General features: G+C 45.9%; 1 protein-coding gene across 1 annotated transcript; it reads right to left on the bottom strand.

Moving 5' to 3' along the window:
- Window positions 1–11,673: 11,673 nt before the first annotated feature.
- LOC101782830 (protein EXORDIUM) lies at window positions 11,674–13,008 on the bottom strand. The gene has a single exon (XM_004966745.2). The coding sequence runs from the start codon at window positions 12,974–12,976 to the stop codon at window positions 12,023–12,025; it is 954 nt and encodes a 317-aa protein (XP_004966802.2). The 5' UTR covers window positions 12,977–13,008; the 3' UTR covers window positions 11,674–12,022.
- Between the last annotated feature and the right edge of the window lie 5,033 nt (window positions 13,009–18,041).

Here is an 18,041-nt window from a genome sequence, read left to right as displayed (position 1 = left end):
GCTGATTTTAGTGTTGTCGGAAGTTCCGATGTAACTTCGGATTGGAAGTTCCGACACTGTGTCGAAAGTTTTGAAGGGAAATTTTCTGAAATGATAGAGACTTCCTGTCAGGAGTTTCTCGGTACCTCCGACAGGTATCGAAACTTCCGATAGGGTGTCAGAAGTTTCGGCAGGAGCATTTTGAGTCCTGTTTTGACTCAGATCTTTGGAGTTTGCTTTCCGGATCTTTGGAGTTTGCTTCCAGTTGTTTCTTGAGAGTCCCGCTATGTTTATCAGTCATCACCATAGACACCCAGCCACCCAGTTGGCTCGTGGATCTCTCGTCTTCCGCTCGCTTCGGTTTTGGGGTGTGAATTTGGGACAGAGGCCTAAGTCTTCAGAAGGAATATTTGAGGCTCCCATTCACCCCCCCTTTGGTCGCGTTTTCGATCCTTCACAAAATCTAATTAATGTCATGACCGTGTATTAAACTTAGACAAGGTAACAAGGTGGGAGGGCATTAACTTCGACCCATTAGTCCTAACAGACAAGCTCGCTGCAGAAGGGCCTCGTACGCGCCCCTATCGGCTCAATGACATCATCAGACTTCTGCGAGATACGGATAAGACACAACCAAGGCCACACGGTTAGCAATAAGAGGAGCAGGGGTAAAGATCTATCGGACCTAGCATGTGTAAAACAGTAAAAGCATGCAAGATCTACCAGCCGATACGGTTTGATAGCTGTGAATGTTTAAACAAGGTAAGCAAGCCGATGAAGACAACCTAACCAGATCTAAGCCGTTCAATAACTTGAGCAACGTCGAAAACAAGTAGAATATTGGAAAAAGCCTAGAAAGTTCTACTTGCAATCTAAGATAACTCGATAACTAGCCACGCGACAATATCAGAATATAATACTTAACTTAGAAAGTTCTAATAGAGGACATAATGATCGGGTGACGGTACTTACAAGCTCGCCCGAGATCGAAGCTGATGCAACCTTGCATGCTAGAAGGAACTCGTCGAATCTACTCTTCTCCAACTCCTAGGGTTTGGCAGTGTGGCGCCGAAAGGTTGTATTGATTGATTAATCGCTCCCTATTACAAGGCTCATGGGTTTATATTTATACCCTGGAGCAAGATAAAATCCTAGTCAGATACGACATGAACTATTACAGGTATTTCTAAAAACTATTAAAGATAAACATTCATGCTTTCCCTTATTTGATGGAGTCAATTTCGCTTCAGACTAGGCACACCTGGTGTTCCATCATCTTTTGGAACCCTAGTCAACTGCGGTTAGTCTTGCTCAACGCGGCGCCAACTTCAGGCTCTTTCTCTCTCCTTCATCGGCTATCAGAACCTTATCTACAGCGGTTGACTCTAGTCAAAAACTAGTGTCAACATGTGCCAATGCTTTGGAGGTTTTTGTTTTGTTCTAAGCTTCTGAATTTGATCATGTACGCTTGATGAAAGCATTGCCCAAGCTCCTCTTCATTGTTACCATCTTCATCTCCTCCATCTTGTTCTCATCGCCTTGCGGCTGCCTCTTCTTCATGGATTTTCCCCTGCATCCAGAATATAAAATATATCAAAATATAGCTCTATTGAAAATTTTATGAAATTACCCTTTCCAATGAGTGGTCATTCATCTAAAACGGAGTTCAAATGAGAGAATTTTGCCCATTTTATTTCAGCTCTGCATGTTATTCAAAACTGATTTTAGGACGCGTGATATTCGATGATTTGGCCATAACCGCTTATAGTAACCTCCGATTGTCTTGCTTCTTGATTCATTGGAACGTAGACTTCATGGGGCTTCTGAATATCCAAAAATATTCTGTTGTTTTCTTCTAAGGTCGTGCAAAATCTTGATGACAACAGTAGCTTCTTGTAAAATGATTTGGAGATGTTGATGATTTCGATCTTGTGGTATTTGGGGCATTATGTCACACATCCATTGGCTTCAAGGTCATCACTATTGCTGCACCAACAAGTAGCATAGCGGCAATGATGTGTCTTCTCCATAATTCTTGCTTTAGCCAAGACGTCGGGATCAGAGGGGGCTCCTGCGCTTTGTGTCGATGATCTGAATAGTTTTCTTCCTTGATTGCATCACTCAATTAGAAGCTTTTGAGCATCCCACTGGAGAAGATTGGTAGTGTCATGGTGCTTCTAATCTTGTTGCCTCCAGTCCTGATCAACTCCAAATCGTCACCTTCTGTGCAAAGAAGCCCTCCAATCATCCCTCCTTGACATGTTGCTTCCAACACCTGTTACTTGAACAAACAAATCTCCAAGAAATATTAGTCTTTAAAAATTAATTGACACAGCGGCTTACCTTACATATCAGCATTTCTATTGTCTTCATTGGTGTGGATTCAATAGCAGATGCTGGGCCACTAACAAAGTTAGCACCTACTTCTAAAGAGCTAAGCTTGATGTTGTTATCATCTTATCGAAGTGAATCCAGACTTGATGAAAGTCCACATTCGATCATCTGGTGACTAGTATTTACCTGCTTTCAAGGACGCAAATAAGAAAAACAAGATACATGCAATAAAAAGAATTAGGGTTAGTTCAAAAAATTAGATAGATAGCCCCAGGGTTCGAGTTGTCGATCCCTGGCAATGATGCCAAAAAAGCTTGTTGACGGCAATTAGTGTGCCAATTTGTGAATCGCAAGCACACAGATCATCATAGCTTTTCCCTTAGAGTATTCCATCCAAGGTTTATCAATCTGTGGATCAACAGTGAACTTACTTGGGTTTTCTATCTAGTCTAACAGATCTATCCTAATATGAAGCATGGATTGCATATAAACATAAACATAATAGACATGAATGATGGAGCATAGGTTGATCATATCCACAGATATATATATATATATATATGAGATAGCACACCCAGGGGTAACAAGAGCCTATCATCTTCTAGTTGTAGATCTAGCTAATAAGCAAGCAAATCATGCATCTCATCCAAAGAAATCTTTAAACTACTACCTCCGGTCAACCTCCCAAAAACCCCCACCTTACACAAGCTAGATCTTGTCACGATCCCCTCTATTAGCGCAGGCAGTTTAAGGGCACGAACACAGGTGAACACGTCTAGAAGGATTGACATATTAGATCTAATCACCATGATTACACCAAGCTTTCTAGATAATCTAATCTGGAATTAGACTAAGGAACAAGCATATCCACGATAGATAGAAAGCATAAAAGGGGGCATTGAGTCTCTAACAGATCGAATGACATGAAGAACATTGCTCACATAATAGATGTATTTCGATCATCACCTCCGAGTACATACCATCGATGATCTACTCCTACTCCTGATCTCCATCATGGCACAACCGCACAGGGAGGCTATGGCGGCTAGATCTAGCCTAAGCCATCTTCTGGACAACTCCGAAGACTTGCAGCAGCCCTTAACTCCCTCTGGTGAATGCCTTTGGTTTCGTCAAGTTCTGGTGGATTGATTCCAAGGATCGGTGGATTTTTGGGGTATTTATAGTTTGGAGGACCTGTGGTTTAAATTGGAAGATGAACAGGCGAAGGAAAGAGCTGGGCTGATTGGCCTAGGGGGGTCCAGGCCGATCAGTTTGGACCTTCCTTTTACCCCTTCGCGTCCATCTTCGTCGCCAAGTCTTCTCTAATATTATGGAAACTTATTTTTACTTGCATGCGGGCCTGACACGTCGATAGCCTCGATATAAGAATGGATCTTAATATCTTTCCAAAGTCCTGCTTGATTCCATCTTTGATCCTGAATTAAACTTGCCATATCTTGTGAAACTTAGCCTATAAGTCTTCTTGGAGGAGTCCTCACCGAAGATGAGCATGATCGGGCCCTGAGGACCCTGGGTAGATCAGCCCAAGCCTTTATAGGCCCATCGGCCCAAGCTCTTTCTGAGCCCAATGGCCTTCGTCTTGTCTGGTTTGTTGCTTGTCCCGAGCCTCATCCAATTGTGCTACAATTAAGTCCAATTTCCTATGAAAATAGAATATCCTCCAAAATATATAACATTGCAAAAATGGGGTTATTTCAAGTGCCAAGTGGCAGGTTAGTATAAAAATATGTATGAAAACATCACTTAAATGGCACTAAAAGTGTATCAATAACGAGCGTCAACACAAACGGGAAACAGGCGTGCCTGATCAGACGTTGCACGGGTCAGCGCTACAGCGCCTTTCCTGACTGGGGATTTTGTCCGGACACGGTTGTCCGGTCTCCCTTAGGCACGAAAAATGGTGCGCCTGACTGATTGTCCCGTGCTTCCATGCCTCGGCCCACGTGGGCTCGACTGTGATCATCCCATTGGTCAGGCCTGGCTAGGTTCTAGGCCTATGATAGGCCTGACCCATCATTTCACCTTAGCTAGCGTACGGCTTCCTGGGCTAGCTCGGTGGCCGGCTTCCTTCGGTTCCCGGGCCTTAGCTTTGCTGGCTAGTCGGGTAGAAATGGCGACAGGTCTCCCGCCCGGCATAGCTAGTCTTTGACTTCCTTATCCTTTCTTAGTCTATCTTAATCGATGGTTTAGGGTATCCCTAATCTATAAACACATCAGCCATACCTACGACTTGTGAATCCTAGCTCCAGATTTTTGGCATGGATCTTCCTCACAGGGTGATCACACCTGCCAGAGCCTAGCCTAAGCTAGCCTCTGGACAATTCCACGGCCCTCAGCTCCCTGTAATGGTTGTCCCTCAAGTTCCTCGACTTCTGCTACTAATGGTTCTCTTGGTGTTGGTGGAGAATGGGGGTATTTATACCCTAGAGAGTCCGCGGTCGAAAGGGGAAGTCCAATGGGCGAGGGAAAGGCCCAATCTGATCAGTCTAGGTGGATCCAGGCTGATCGGCCTAGCCCTTCCTTTTGCCCTCTTGCGTCCTCCTTCATCGCCAAGTCTTCTCTGATCTTCTGGAGTCTTCTTTTGTCTTGCATTTGGGCCTAACTTGTCGATATCCTCGGGATAAGAATGGATCTTGACAACCTTCCAAATTGTTGCTTGCTTCATCTTGATCGTGAGATCAACTTGCCATATCTTCTAAAACTTAGCCTTGAAGTCTTCTTGGAGGAACGTTCAACGAAGCTAAGCATGAATGAGCATCGGGAGCCCCTAGGCCGATCGGCTTGGGCTCCTTGGCTCAATCAGCCCATGCCATTTTTGTATTGTCCGGCCTTTGTCTTTCTCTAGCCTCATCCAATTACGCTTCAATGTAGTCCAATTTCTGGGGAAATGGAATATCCTTCAAAATGCAAGGCATATGCAAAAATGGTCCGATTGTTAGGTATGATCAATGTAAATGGTGTCATCTATATGCCAATATTGAAGATAACTGGGGTAAAAGTTTGTTAGTAACGAGTGCCAACATTGTCCCCGCGTGGAAATCTATCACTCGAGGAGGATAAGTACCACACTTACATGATGGAGGACATCTAGATTTACAAACAAACCATTAAAGGATAATCAATGCACTTACATGACATATAACGACTAGTTTACGAGCAAACTAGAAAAGGCCATTGATACTCTCATGTTTGGGAGGGATCGTGTTAGGGTGCAGACATTGTCGATCGTGCACTAGGTCAACTAGCAAGCCTAGGACACCATCTGTGATCATGGAAATCACTAGACGGACATCATGGAGGTTGGAAGAGAGATTTAGAGTTTAGGAGAAAAATTTAAACGCATAATATTTTGTTGGATTGGGTGTGTATCAATCGGACATGCCCCTTCATACATATGTAGGGTGGGGAGGTCTTGTTCCAATAATAGTCAAAACTTTCATCTATCCCATGCTAAAATACAACTCTTACTCGGTTTATATAGGCCCAAACAGATCTGGCCAATTTCAAAAAACCAGTCTGACTAGTTTTCACAGGTGTGGACCATTTCGGAGCTACATATCTCTCTCATCCAGACTCCAGTTAGACCTCCTATATATGCATTACGATCGTGCCAATGAGTACCACATAATGATATGGTTCAACTAATTGTTTAGCAATGTTGACAAAATTGGCTCGGTCGAATTTGGTAACTTGTGAAGCCGCTTTGCCAAGAAAACATAGCAAACCCTACTGATGCCAATTTTAATCGTCAACCGATATAGTCCAAAAAAGTTCAGCAAAAAGGGAATAAGTATAAACTTCATCATCCATTACCAAAACTATTGCATGAGACGTTTGTTAGTGATACATGAACTGGAGTTAGCACTCTTCAGGAGCTCCAATTTTTTAGATGTCCCATGTGCCAAAGAATGTTAGGTATGGTGTTTCTTTAGACCAATGGGACCTTGACGCTCCTTGAGGTCTGCATATATACTTTACCCATTATGACACAAAAATTATGATGAGTTGCATGGAAAAATGAGTTTACTTTAAGAATGGAATGCTCTAATCCAAAAGAATGGCATACGCTTAAATAGTTAAGCCTATTAGCCCAGACAACTAGCTCCCTCATTTCAACATACAAAATAACTAGGTCTCTCATATAGACGCGAGCATTTGGTGCGCCAAACCAACGAAAAGCCTAGTTTGTTTTGGACCTAAAGCGATTGCTCAAGCCTGACCTAGACTCCCATTGAGCATCAAATTCAAGATGTGGGTAGGCCAACCCACCCATGAGTTTTATATGTTTTGAACAAGACTTGGGTCAGATTCGAGCCGTTAGGCAACTGTGCAAGCTAAGGCATAAAAGCCAACATGCTTGACTAAGTGATTTTTTTTTTGCTAAGCACGGGTTGTTTAGGGTTGGGCTTTCTATGCTTAGATTTTGTCTCGTCTAAAGGAAACTTTGCAAATATGAAATCCTAGCCCTAAAAAATATTGGATCTTATGCAAGCTTTGCAAATATAAAAAACATATGTAATGAAGATGAAGATGTGAGTTCTTGAGTTAAAACCCTAGATCTTATGGAGTTGAGATTCAACAAGTATTGCTTATTAATTTTGTTATGCATTTGTCATTTCTTTATATCAAAATTCCTTATATGTTTTTTATACAACTATAGAAAGTATCATAAATTTATAGTCTTGTTAGTAACTTCAATATAATATCTAGATTATAAGACAAATGATTTGAGTTTCTACAAGGTGCTAAAAATTTATAACATTTTAGAGATTTATATTAAGTCAATTACTCGCTTCGAGTTACAACTCTCCATTAGTTGCCTAATTCGTCGCTGGCAGCCCAATCCATTATTTGGAATCTTAATCCTCCAACCTTGACAATTGTTAGAGTAATATACTTCCTAACCTAGCTCTCTTGGAAGATTCCCTGTAGTCTTTTATTGCACACTAGACTATAGAATCTCCACTAAATTATTTAGCTATATCAAACAAACTCATACTACATCCAAAAGAACTGTGAAAGTTTGGATGAAACTAATACATGGTATGAATAAAATAAAATAATATTATCACAAATAATTAGAAAGACCAATATTATGGATCAAAACATGTTATTAGATGATTGTTAAGGAAGAAATGGTATTTACTCTAAAACTATATGTGCATACTCCTGGTGCTTATCAATTATGTCCTTGTAAGTGATATGCACACCTCTTGGCTCTTTATAAAAGTGTGCGTAGATGATTATATTAAAGGAGGTTTTACTGTAATCTTTGGATCACGATTCCCCAAAACTCACAACCTTTGGGTTGTACAATATCCATCAAATAAGATGAGCCTACAAACCATGTGAGACAATAGAATGCAGAAAATGAGCAAGAAAATGAATGGAGAGATGGTATCATTGGCCTCATGTGACTCCTTTATAGATACATGTGAAGGGGTCAGTCGACTTCTTCAACCTACCCCTAGATATTACACAAAGTAAGCACACTTTTCCATTTTTGTTCAAGATAATTAACCATAAAACTTTTTAAGTTTTTCACACGTCAAATAGATCCTAGGATATATGACCTTCCCCAATGGTATAAGATAAAGATGTACAACGGAATAAATTGGGATTTTTGAGTTTTAATCCTTTAGCGAGAGGTAGGGTAACAATGCAAGAATTCCATGCTTTGTGCTCTAAGTTTCCAGTGTGTGTATATAATCCAACCAAAATTTTTTATTGTAGTTCCAAACCTATTCTAACATCTCACTATTATGAATTATAGATTTCTTTGGAGCTTTGGTGTTAGTTCACATGAGATGAACTTGGAAAGATAGAAATTTCAAAAACAATACAATACATCCGACCATTGATTTATAGACCCAACCATTGCTGGCAACAATGTCAATTATATATAACTAGCAGAAGTGCCCATGCATTGCACAGAAGGAAGAAAATCATTGCGCGAAAGGAAGAAAATCATTGCGGGTCCCATACGCCACCAAATGTGCACGCATCAAATGAAGCTGGGCTAAAAAATCAACCAAATAATAATTTGGTTAATGCCAAGGCTCTCTCGCTTTTAATATGTTGTTCATTATTAAAATCAACCAAATTTGACGGTTGGTTGGAATTAGTTTTTATTGCGTGAGGCACAGAAGTGAATTTTTTTTCATATTTTTCTTGTTTCTTCCTTTGCTAGTTGCATACAAAAAGGAAAGAAATACACACATGATGGGAAGAGAGGAGAAGTTGTAGAAACGTAAGATACCAGCCCATCACCTGACTACTCTCGCTGATACACCGCGTCACTTCAAACTTCAATGAGAAGAGAAAGAAGCCATGTGTTAGTAAGGTGAAGAAAAAACTGGATAGAATTTAAGAGCAATGCAAGTCACCGCAAAGGAACCTAAACACGTACTCATTTTTTCCAGGCTAAACATGACGATTGACAACTTGTCATTCTCCAGCAGCGTGCTCTGCGAGCAGGGTGATCTCCTCTCCTGCCTTTCTATCCGCAGGACACCATATGCAGAGATAAAAGTAGTTAATTCTCTAGAGCTGGTTCATCAAATTGATAAAGAAGGAAAGGGCACATGTATAATTAGATTCATTTTGCCTTGTGCTAGGAAATATCATCTGCATTTCTGCTGCTACATTCAGTGATCCTTCTTAATGGCTAGTTTCTCTGCAAAAAAACACAAACCGAGTGAAAGTGGTAGTGAGCAAATGACAAATCCGATAACTGACGACCATATGGTTTCATAGGACAACATTAAGCCACTGCCATGAAGAAAAGAAAGCAATAGTAATCTCCATTTTGTATATGCCTTCATCATTCTGTCTAGATCCATTCACATCGTCATAGAACAAATTATGCATCGGAATCATGGAACATAATATTGGTACATCAGGTACATAAGGAAAAGGAAAAGCTGGTGTCAACGAATAGTAGAAAGGTTGGGAATATTCAGAGCAAGCAGAAGGGTTGGAAACATTCAGAGCATAGCAGACTACAGGACGACAACTAAATAGCAGGGAAAAGAGATTGACACTATTGCTGCAATAATTGATTTATCTATTGATCCATCCATTATCACGTAGCAGTAATTTTAATGAGCAAACAAAAAGCAACGATTACCAAGAGAGAGCAATTTCTTTTATCCAAGAGCTGGCAAACAATTGAGGAGAGAGAGAAGAAAGGGAGAGCAAGGTGCACCTGGCAATGGAGGACCGGCTAGGGACGCGTGCTGGAAGCGGAGCAGAGGAGGAAGAGGGACTTGCCGCCAGTGGGTGAGTCGAGAAGCACATGCGACTCCCGTAGGCGCCCTCACAGCAGATCTCGAAGGGGCCGCTATGCCGCCGTAGGCAGGCTGCCCGTGCTGAACGACGTCTTCAACAGAGGCAAGGCTGAACATCGTCGCCTCTCGGCACCTTGTTCAACGGGCAGGGCGCAGCGCAGTTCCTCAAGGCGGCTGGTGAGATGGCGCGGGGGCTGCCGGCGCCGTCGGTGGCGTCGGTCCGGGACCGTGAGGCTTTTTCCCCTTCACCTGACAAGTTTTTTTTCCCAAGCGTCGTGGAGGTGGACCTGGAGTGGCACAGAGACGCCAAAGACCCGCCGCACCGCCGCCTCCTCCGACCACGACGCGGCCTCCTCGTGCGCGGCGGCCATTGCCACCGCCGGCGAGCAGATCTCGTTGCGTCCGCTGCCATCCTCCTCCGGTCCTGGTGTCGTCCCTTCTGTCGTCGGTGGGCAAGCTTCTCGATCTCCTCCGGGCCCCTCCGGCGGCTGCGGCCTCGTGCCCTCCGGCCCCTCCCCCGCATGGCCGTCGCCGCCGCCGCGGATCTTCAGCGGGTGGGGTGGCTGCTGCGGCCTCCGACTCCGCATCGCGGAGGACGGCGTCGCGCATGACGTGACCCCCGGAGCAGACGCCGAGGCGCCCCGGCCTTGCCGGCGGCAGCGGCACGCTCCCCTCGCCCAAGCCTCACGGCCTCACCCTCCTCCCCTTCTCCATGGCTGCGGTCGAGCCCAGGACGCCGACCGCCGCACCACTGACGTTGCTGGCCGCCCACGTCCAATCTCCCTCGTTCGCCTCTCTGTTTCGAAGAAAGAGAAGCTTTTTCCCCTTTAACCCCCTCCCTTCTCTTCTTTTTCCACCCGAGCCCCCCCTCTTCAGCATTTGGACTGCGGGTTGATTACCAAAACCTTGAGAGGTTTTTTTGCAAAATGTCCACGACGGTTGATGAAAGAAACATCCTCTCTTTAATATTAGGTATAGATTATTTTAGTAAATTACTCAGGTTTGCCGTTATAAAACCAACTTCCATTGTAAAAAAGTTTGTATCTAAATTACTTACCGCTACCATTGTAAAAAAATCCAAGATAATACCCTAGATCCACATCTAAATTACCCGTGTATGTTATTAATTATAAGATAATAATCTAAAACAACCCTAAATTAACATCTAAATTACACACGTTTGCCTATTAAAGTAACAACTAACCCTTTATGTGCACATGCAAATTAATCACTTCTACTATCGTTATGAAAATAATATCCTAAGATACCAAATGCATACTTCTAAATTACCTATGTACTTCTGCTAATATATGGACAAACTAACACAAAGTATAGATGAATGATGTTTGGCATGTGGACCACATAATAAGCATCATTATCAAAGTAAAATTGAAATTGGGAAGAAAAAAATCTGAACCAATGGAGTCATGAAAGACAGATTGCAACAAGAGGTAATATAACTAAAGCTAAGGTTCAACTAACTGTTGAACACACATTGAGATAGAGATGGGATGCAAAAGATGTAATATATGAATAGGGATGGAAGTAATCGGTAATGATATCTGTTACAACCGGATAAAGATTACATGAGAGAGAGAATAAGATTAAGCACTTTTAATTAGTATATCAGCCTCAAATTTATCGACGAACTTCTATAGCATATGGTCTTTTTAAAATACTCTTAAATTTTTTAGCCTGCACGGAGCACAGGTTGATGGATTGGATCTACAAGTGTGAATGGGCATTTGGAGTAGTCTTAAAAAAAGTTCAAATGCATAGAGAAGGTTTAGTTAACTCCAAGAAGATATCTTCCTCGCAAAAAAAAAGATATCTGAAGTTTTTAGTCATCTCTACCAGTGCTTGTGGGGGCACTATTGCAAGAGTTGTTACAAACGGGGTTGATTGGCAGTTTAGACCCTCTGATGTCTCAAAAAACACTTAATGAAAAATGAACACCAAAGTAGCCAAGCCACCCAACTGTGCAAACTCAAGGTCATTAAGTCTACAGTCATATATGTGATTTTCTTCAGAAATAGTATTGCATTTCTTCTTCCATAATAGCGCAACCAACTAACCAGGTACATAGAAATAAGTAAATATAATTAGCTGGTTGATCCAAAGTCCACACAGCATCGGTCGCCCAATTTCATCTCTATTCATTTTGATAAACTGATCTTGATTTGTACGTTGGTCTTTGAAAGACAACTCCTTGCTTAGCATACTTCGCGCTCTTCTGTTTTATCCAATTCTTAGAGATCCTCCGATCCTCCAACGATCCCAGCAAGCGTCAACACCATAAGCTCGTCGAAATAAGAACGGCAAATCGAAGAAACAATTATGTATATTTACACCTTCGGCGCCGACGACGTGCAGTGAAATTCGTCACCGTTTTCCGCGCTCTACACCAAAGTAGAGCAACCAGGCTTCCCCGTGTCGTAGACGGCGGGGAGCAGGTACTTGTGTCCCCCGGCGCCAATGGCATTGTAGCTGCCTCCGGTGTCCTTGTCGACGAGCACGTCCCCGGCGTACCCGGGGTACGATCCGCTTCCGTACACCCCGGCGCACGCCGTGCACGCCTCCAGCGCGGCGTCCTTCTCGCCCTGGTAGTAGGCGTCGCGGAACGGGTTGGTCACGGCCCCCGCCACCATGCTGGCGAGCGTCACCATCATGCCGTCGACGCCGACGTCGCCGTTGGGCGCGCCCAGGGGCTTGTCCTGCGGGCCGTACGACGGCTTCGCGAACGGCCACGCGCACTGCCCGGGGCACTGCCGCTCGGCGTCACCCGCCCACGCGTAGGCGTAGCCCGCGCCGGCATCGGCGCCGTGGAGCCCGCACCGCACGCTGCCGAAGCCGTCGACGACGACGCCCGGGTCCGTGAGCACCAGCACGAGCCCGCCCTTCCTGGGCCCCGCGCCCGCCGCGAGCTGGAACACCTGGTCCAGCGTCAGGGACTTGCCGAGAGAGTACTGCTCGTCGGAGGCCTGGCTGGCGAGGAGGATACGCGTGTCGCCGCCGGCGGCGGCGGTGGAGGTGGACAGGTAGACGTTGTGGATGGTGCTCCACCACTGCGCGACCGAGGGCGTCGCGGAGTGGGGTTTGGAGGTCAGCGACTCGATGAAGTCGACGACGATGGCCTTCTGCTCGGCCGAGAAGCTCCCGTACCAGACGATGAAGACGGGGATGTCGCCGCTGAGGACGGCGCCGCCGTGGTACGTCAGCTGGTCGCCCGCCGGGGTCTCCACCAGCTCGAGCTCCCGCCGCTGGCACAGCGACGGCCGCGCCAGGCTCAGGAGGATCAGCGTGGTTGTTACCATCTGTAGCGCCTTCGTAGAGATCAAGCTGCGAGAATCCATTTGGAATCAGTCCGCAGCTACGATCGAGTTAAGATCGGAAGATGATGGTAAACTCGGGGACTTGCTGATTGCGAGACGAAGGGCTCCGTTAACAAGGGATTTATAGGCCATTGATAAACCTTCCTGCTTCGTGGCGCAAGCTGATCTGTGATCTGATCATGGCACGCATCCATGTTCAAATTACCATCGTGTCACGCCATATGCACGTTTGCAGTTGCAGCATTGCTGCAGGCAAAGGTTTGTTTCTTATTTGAACGGTGCTCAGAGCTCACAGACGGTGGTCGGCTGATGCGTAGATTTCCCGGTGCAAGGCACGGCGTGCGAATTGGCGAACTGAAACGTTCAGAGCGCTCTCGCTGCTCGTGGCAGTATCGTAGGCACGGGACTTGACCAACGGGGCTTTGCATTGTCACGTAAGCGGAGTAGTACTTTCGTACAGTACTAGGCAGCAAGCGCAGCGTCGAAGGCACACGAAAGCGACGAAATAACCTCGCGATCCCGGCAACCATCCAGAATCCACCGAAAATCTGGCCGGCCAGCTCGTCAAGGTGGTATCCCGGCCGCCGAGGTCGGGGGCTCGGGGCCGGCCGGCCACGGCCGCGCGCGCGCGTTCCCGGGAACCTGGCGAGTGCGGCGCGAGAAAAAAAGCCTCGCCTTTGCCCATGGACGCATAGTGAATTGGTGATTTGGTGAGAGTTCCTGTGGCCGGAGCAGGCGAGGCGAGCACCGCCGCCGAAGCTCCAGTCGTGCACCACGATTCTGGACGTGAACGGCTGAACGCATCATGGAGCTGGTGCCCGTAGCGCAACGCGAGGATCGTTAGAAGTTTTTTTTTTCCGGTTCCCACAGGATCGGACATGGTCGGCTTTGGGTAGATCGAACTCGTTTCCTGGTGCACATCCACTAGGCCCCGAATCATGTGACGCAGATTCTTGGACTGCACTGCTAGTACTAGTGCATGAGGATCAACTGCGCTTCGGAAATGTTTGACGTCAAATGCATCAAAGAGAAGCCCTGGTGGTGGTGGCTGGTGCTTGAGTACTTGACACACTATGGAAAGGTCGCGTGGTATTGTCGTGTATTGGAATAAACTTCGTACTTTCTGCTAGCCGTTGACCTGAGCTGGCTGGCAAGTGCAAAGGTTTCGGCTTTCTCGAAACGCGCAGACATGATGATGAACAAAGGGAACGAAGGTTCGAAACTCCGAAGTCCGAATTCATACTAGGGTCATGTTTAGTTGCCCAAGTTGGGACCTCCCAACTTGGAAGTTACTGTGCAGCCGAAATTTGGCCCTTAGGCCAAAATCTGTAGGTCCCAACTTGGCCCTGCACAAACTTTGCAATGCACTGTTTCATCATTATACCAGCAATTCAGCATGATCCATGCATGTTGTCATCCAAAAAATGCATGAACAGCTCTAATGACAACACAATTCATTTTGTTTCAACAACAAAACTTCAAGGAAAATATTCTCAAGTGCACCGCAAATTATTACAGATTCACAACACCGAAAATTGTTACACCTAATCACAAAGTACATAAACAATTACATGTCCTCAAACACAAATTATTCAAGACCTAGCAAACAAATGTTCCGCAAGCATGTCTCGGAATGCATTCATGCTTGCCATGTCTACACTCTCCGGCGCAGGCACTGTTTCCGGCTGATCCTGAGTGCCTTCAACAGGCACATAGTTAATGTTGTTGTCCACTATACCAAAGTGACTATCAAAGTCACCATTAATCCTAATGAAGTTGTGCAACACCATGCATGCGCATATAATCCGTGTCTGTGTTTCTAGTGGATAGGCCGGGATATCCAACAATATGCGCCACTTCATTTTCAACACTCCAAACGTCCTTTCGATCACATTTCTAAGAGATGAATGTGCAAAGTTGAATATCTCCTTCATACCTTGTGGTTCGGGCGTGTTTTGAAAGTCTTGGATGTGATACTTGGTCTGTCGGTAAGGAGCCAGGAAGCCGGTGCGGTTTGCATACCCCGAGTCCACCAAGTAGTATTTCTCTACACCAGCAGTAAGTACCTGTAAGTTTACAATGGTTGTATTAGAAAACACTAATGACCTACAAACAGTTGTGTGTACCTCTAGGTGGCTTTGGGAACTTGTCGATGTAAGTTGTCATTGCATCGTCAAACACCCTCATGTCATGCACTGAACCAGGCCACCCAGCAAGCACAAAAGTGAAGACCATATCCAAGTCACAAGCGGCCATGACATTCTGGGTTGTCTTGCCCTTCCTACACATGTGCTGCATAAACTTTGCACTTGGCACAACAACAGGAATGTGAGTGCCATCTATTGCACCTATGCAACCCTTGAATTCAAGGTAGAACCGATTGTTTTGCAGCCTAGGATGCATTGTTCTAAACTCTGGGTCCGTAGGTTTAATGATGTCGGCAGATAGGTCTACCAGACAATTAAGGACTTTGTAGAATAGGCTATGCACAGTGGCTAGTGATCTCTCAAATCTGTCATCTGCTTGCCTAACAGATTGTGGTGCCCCACATATCCAAAGGAACATTCCTAAAGCCTCAATAGTGCTAGATTTATTTGATGTTGTCAGTCCATACTCAAATGTCAACAAGTCATGCAGCCTATAAAACATGTGTGGGGTCATCCTAAACATGGTGTAGCAGGATGATTCATTGGCAAGCTTGTTAACTACCCATTGCTCCCCAATCAATGGTGGATTCCTATACGGTCCTCTATTGCAATACTTGTCCATATGAATAGCATATCCATATGTACCATAGATAAATGGTGCTTCATCATCGTCTTCTACCACCAATTTCCAGAATAGTTCCCACCACTCGTCCAGTAACTTCTCCTCGTCCTCCTGGTCCTCCTCGTCCTCCTCGTCCATTGAAGCTTCAACTTGGGTACCAAAATGAGCATCAACATCCTGCGCATTCCAAAAAAACACAGCAACAGTTAGTACAATTCATTTGGTAGCCACAGTACTAAATGCTGCTACCTTCATTGAAACATCACGTGTTCTCAGATCGAGGCAATAACTTTAACAAATAATAACCAAACTGCTCTAAATTCAACAACCATGCTTATAATTTAGCACTTCCCAACATAGTTCATCATATGTTCATCATCACAACATAAATAATACCAACACAACTTAATTCAACTACAAGTCATGACAAGCACACAAAAGACATGACAAGCACACACAAAAGACATAGGGTCTGGTTTTACACCGTAGAGGCATATTGCTTGATCATGGACAGCCTTGCTTCAACAGGTGTGCACAAGAAGATATTGTGTAGGTCATCATGCATGCAGATCTTGACGACACCATTCCAGAGTTGTCCTTCCATCAGGTGCACTCCAAGCTCTGTCGCTGAATCTGTAACTAGTTTCTGTTCTTGTTTCCTAGCATCTCGTCGCTGCTTCTTCTTGTCCTTCAGATCTTCAACCTCCTTCATCTTATCCTCCAACGCCCTTTCGATCACTGATGTCCTATGATCGTAACTGGAGTTGAACCTTGTCATGTTGCTGTTCATGTTCCGAACAGCACCGCCCTTGTTCTTCTTGCTGGGGCTTGTAGCTGTGCTGCGGATGCTGCTGGAGCTCCTCTTGCTCCCACTGCTGACTGGGGTCGCACAGCTCCGAGGGGTGCCACAGTCAGCATCAGCATCATCTTCTTCGCCGCTGCTGATGAAGTTGATCTGGCGGCTGACCCCAGGAACAAAGGAGGTATCTCCAGTCACTGCTACTCCACAGAACATGCGGTCCAGTTCATCAATGTATTCTGGCCATCCATCCTTCAGATCATACCAGTCGGCGTGCCCCTGCATTGCAAATAACAACACACAGACATTCAGTAGCTAGGACAGAAAGGAAACGAGTACATATGAGGTGTTCACAGATCACTGACCTTGCAATGGGTCTGCCACCACTTATCACTAGCAATCACAGAGCCATCTTCTCTGTGCCCCAAGCCTGTGCACTTTGTCCGCAGATCTTGGATGAACTGCCAAAGCAACTTCAACTACCTGTACTTGTAACCAAACTGCTCACTGTTACGGAACTTGCTAGTCGCCACTAGGAACTTTTCCTGAACATCTTTCCAGCCCCACTTGCTCATGTTGCCATTCTTGTAGTTACCCAACTCAATTTGCTGGCAGTAAAGCTCACAAAACACCTGAGTATCCTCTTTGGTCCACTTGGCCCTGCTTGGCTCATTCTGTGCACAATGTAATTGAACAAGCAATGCATGAACTCCTATTGACAGTAACCATGACTAACCGAAACATTTCATGCACACCAGGGAATAATGTACGCGTACCCACATATCCAGATCATGGAAGTAAAGAGGGGGAGTGGGAACAAGTATCGGATTGTTGTCGACGTCCAGTGCTTGAGCGGCGCCACGACGCCGAGAACCGCGGACCCTAGCTGTAGGACGCCGCTGACGAGGCAAGGGAGTCGCGGCCTGACCACCGCTGCCGGAAGGCTCTCGGCCGGGAGGGCCGCCCCGGCTGCTGCCGCCTCCTCCCACTTGGTCGGCGGAGCGAAGGATCCCTTTGTAGTCGTTGATGTGCGGCCAACCGGAGGTTGCATTGAGGTTGAGGCCGGACATACCCAGCTGGCTTGGGGTGGGCAAGGTGGACGACGAGCTCTGATGCGGCACGGAGGTGTAGGGGTTGTACGCACCGGTTCCTAAGCCCAGCGGCGCCAGGGAGAACAAGTTCCTCGTGCGGTGGCCGCCGTCGTAGTCGGGGACGTTGCCAAAGTCCAACCCCGAAGAGCCATCTCCGTATCCGCCGGCATTGAAGGCCGCGGGGTTGCCGGATCCGTCGGCGGTGAAGCCCGCGGGGAGTCTGGATCCGCCGGCGTTGAAGCCTGCGGGGTTGCCGGATCCGCCAGCGTTGAACTCCGCGCCGTCCCCTTCGTCGTTGAAGTCGTCCATCGCTGCCGACGGGGTCAACAATGGTGCACCCGGTACCGGATGCAATGCATCGGACCTAGTAGGTCCTGGATCTGGTGGTGGAAAGGTCGATTCGAGCGGAGGCGGCGATAGGAGCAGC

The sequence above is a fragment of the Setaria italica genome, chromosome IV, assembly GCF_000263155.2.
Source record: "Setaria italica strain Yugu1 chromosome IV, Setaria_italica_v2.0, whole genome shotgun sequence".
Classification (NCBI taxonomy): domain Eukaryota; kingdom Viridiplantae; phylum Streptophyta; class Magnoliopsida; order Poales; family Poaceae; genus Setaria; species Setaria italica.
The sequence above is the reverse complement of the archived record's forward strand: the minus strand, read 5'-3'. Positions and strand labels throughout refer to the sequence as shown.

Coding starts and splice junctions, on each gene's coding strand:
- LOC101782830 (XM_004966745.2), bottom strand. CDS start 12,976: ATGGATTCTCGCAGCTTGATCTCTACGAAGGCGCTACAGATGGTAACA.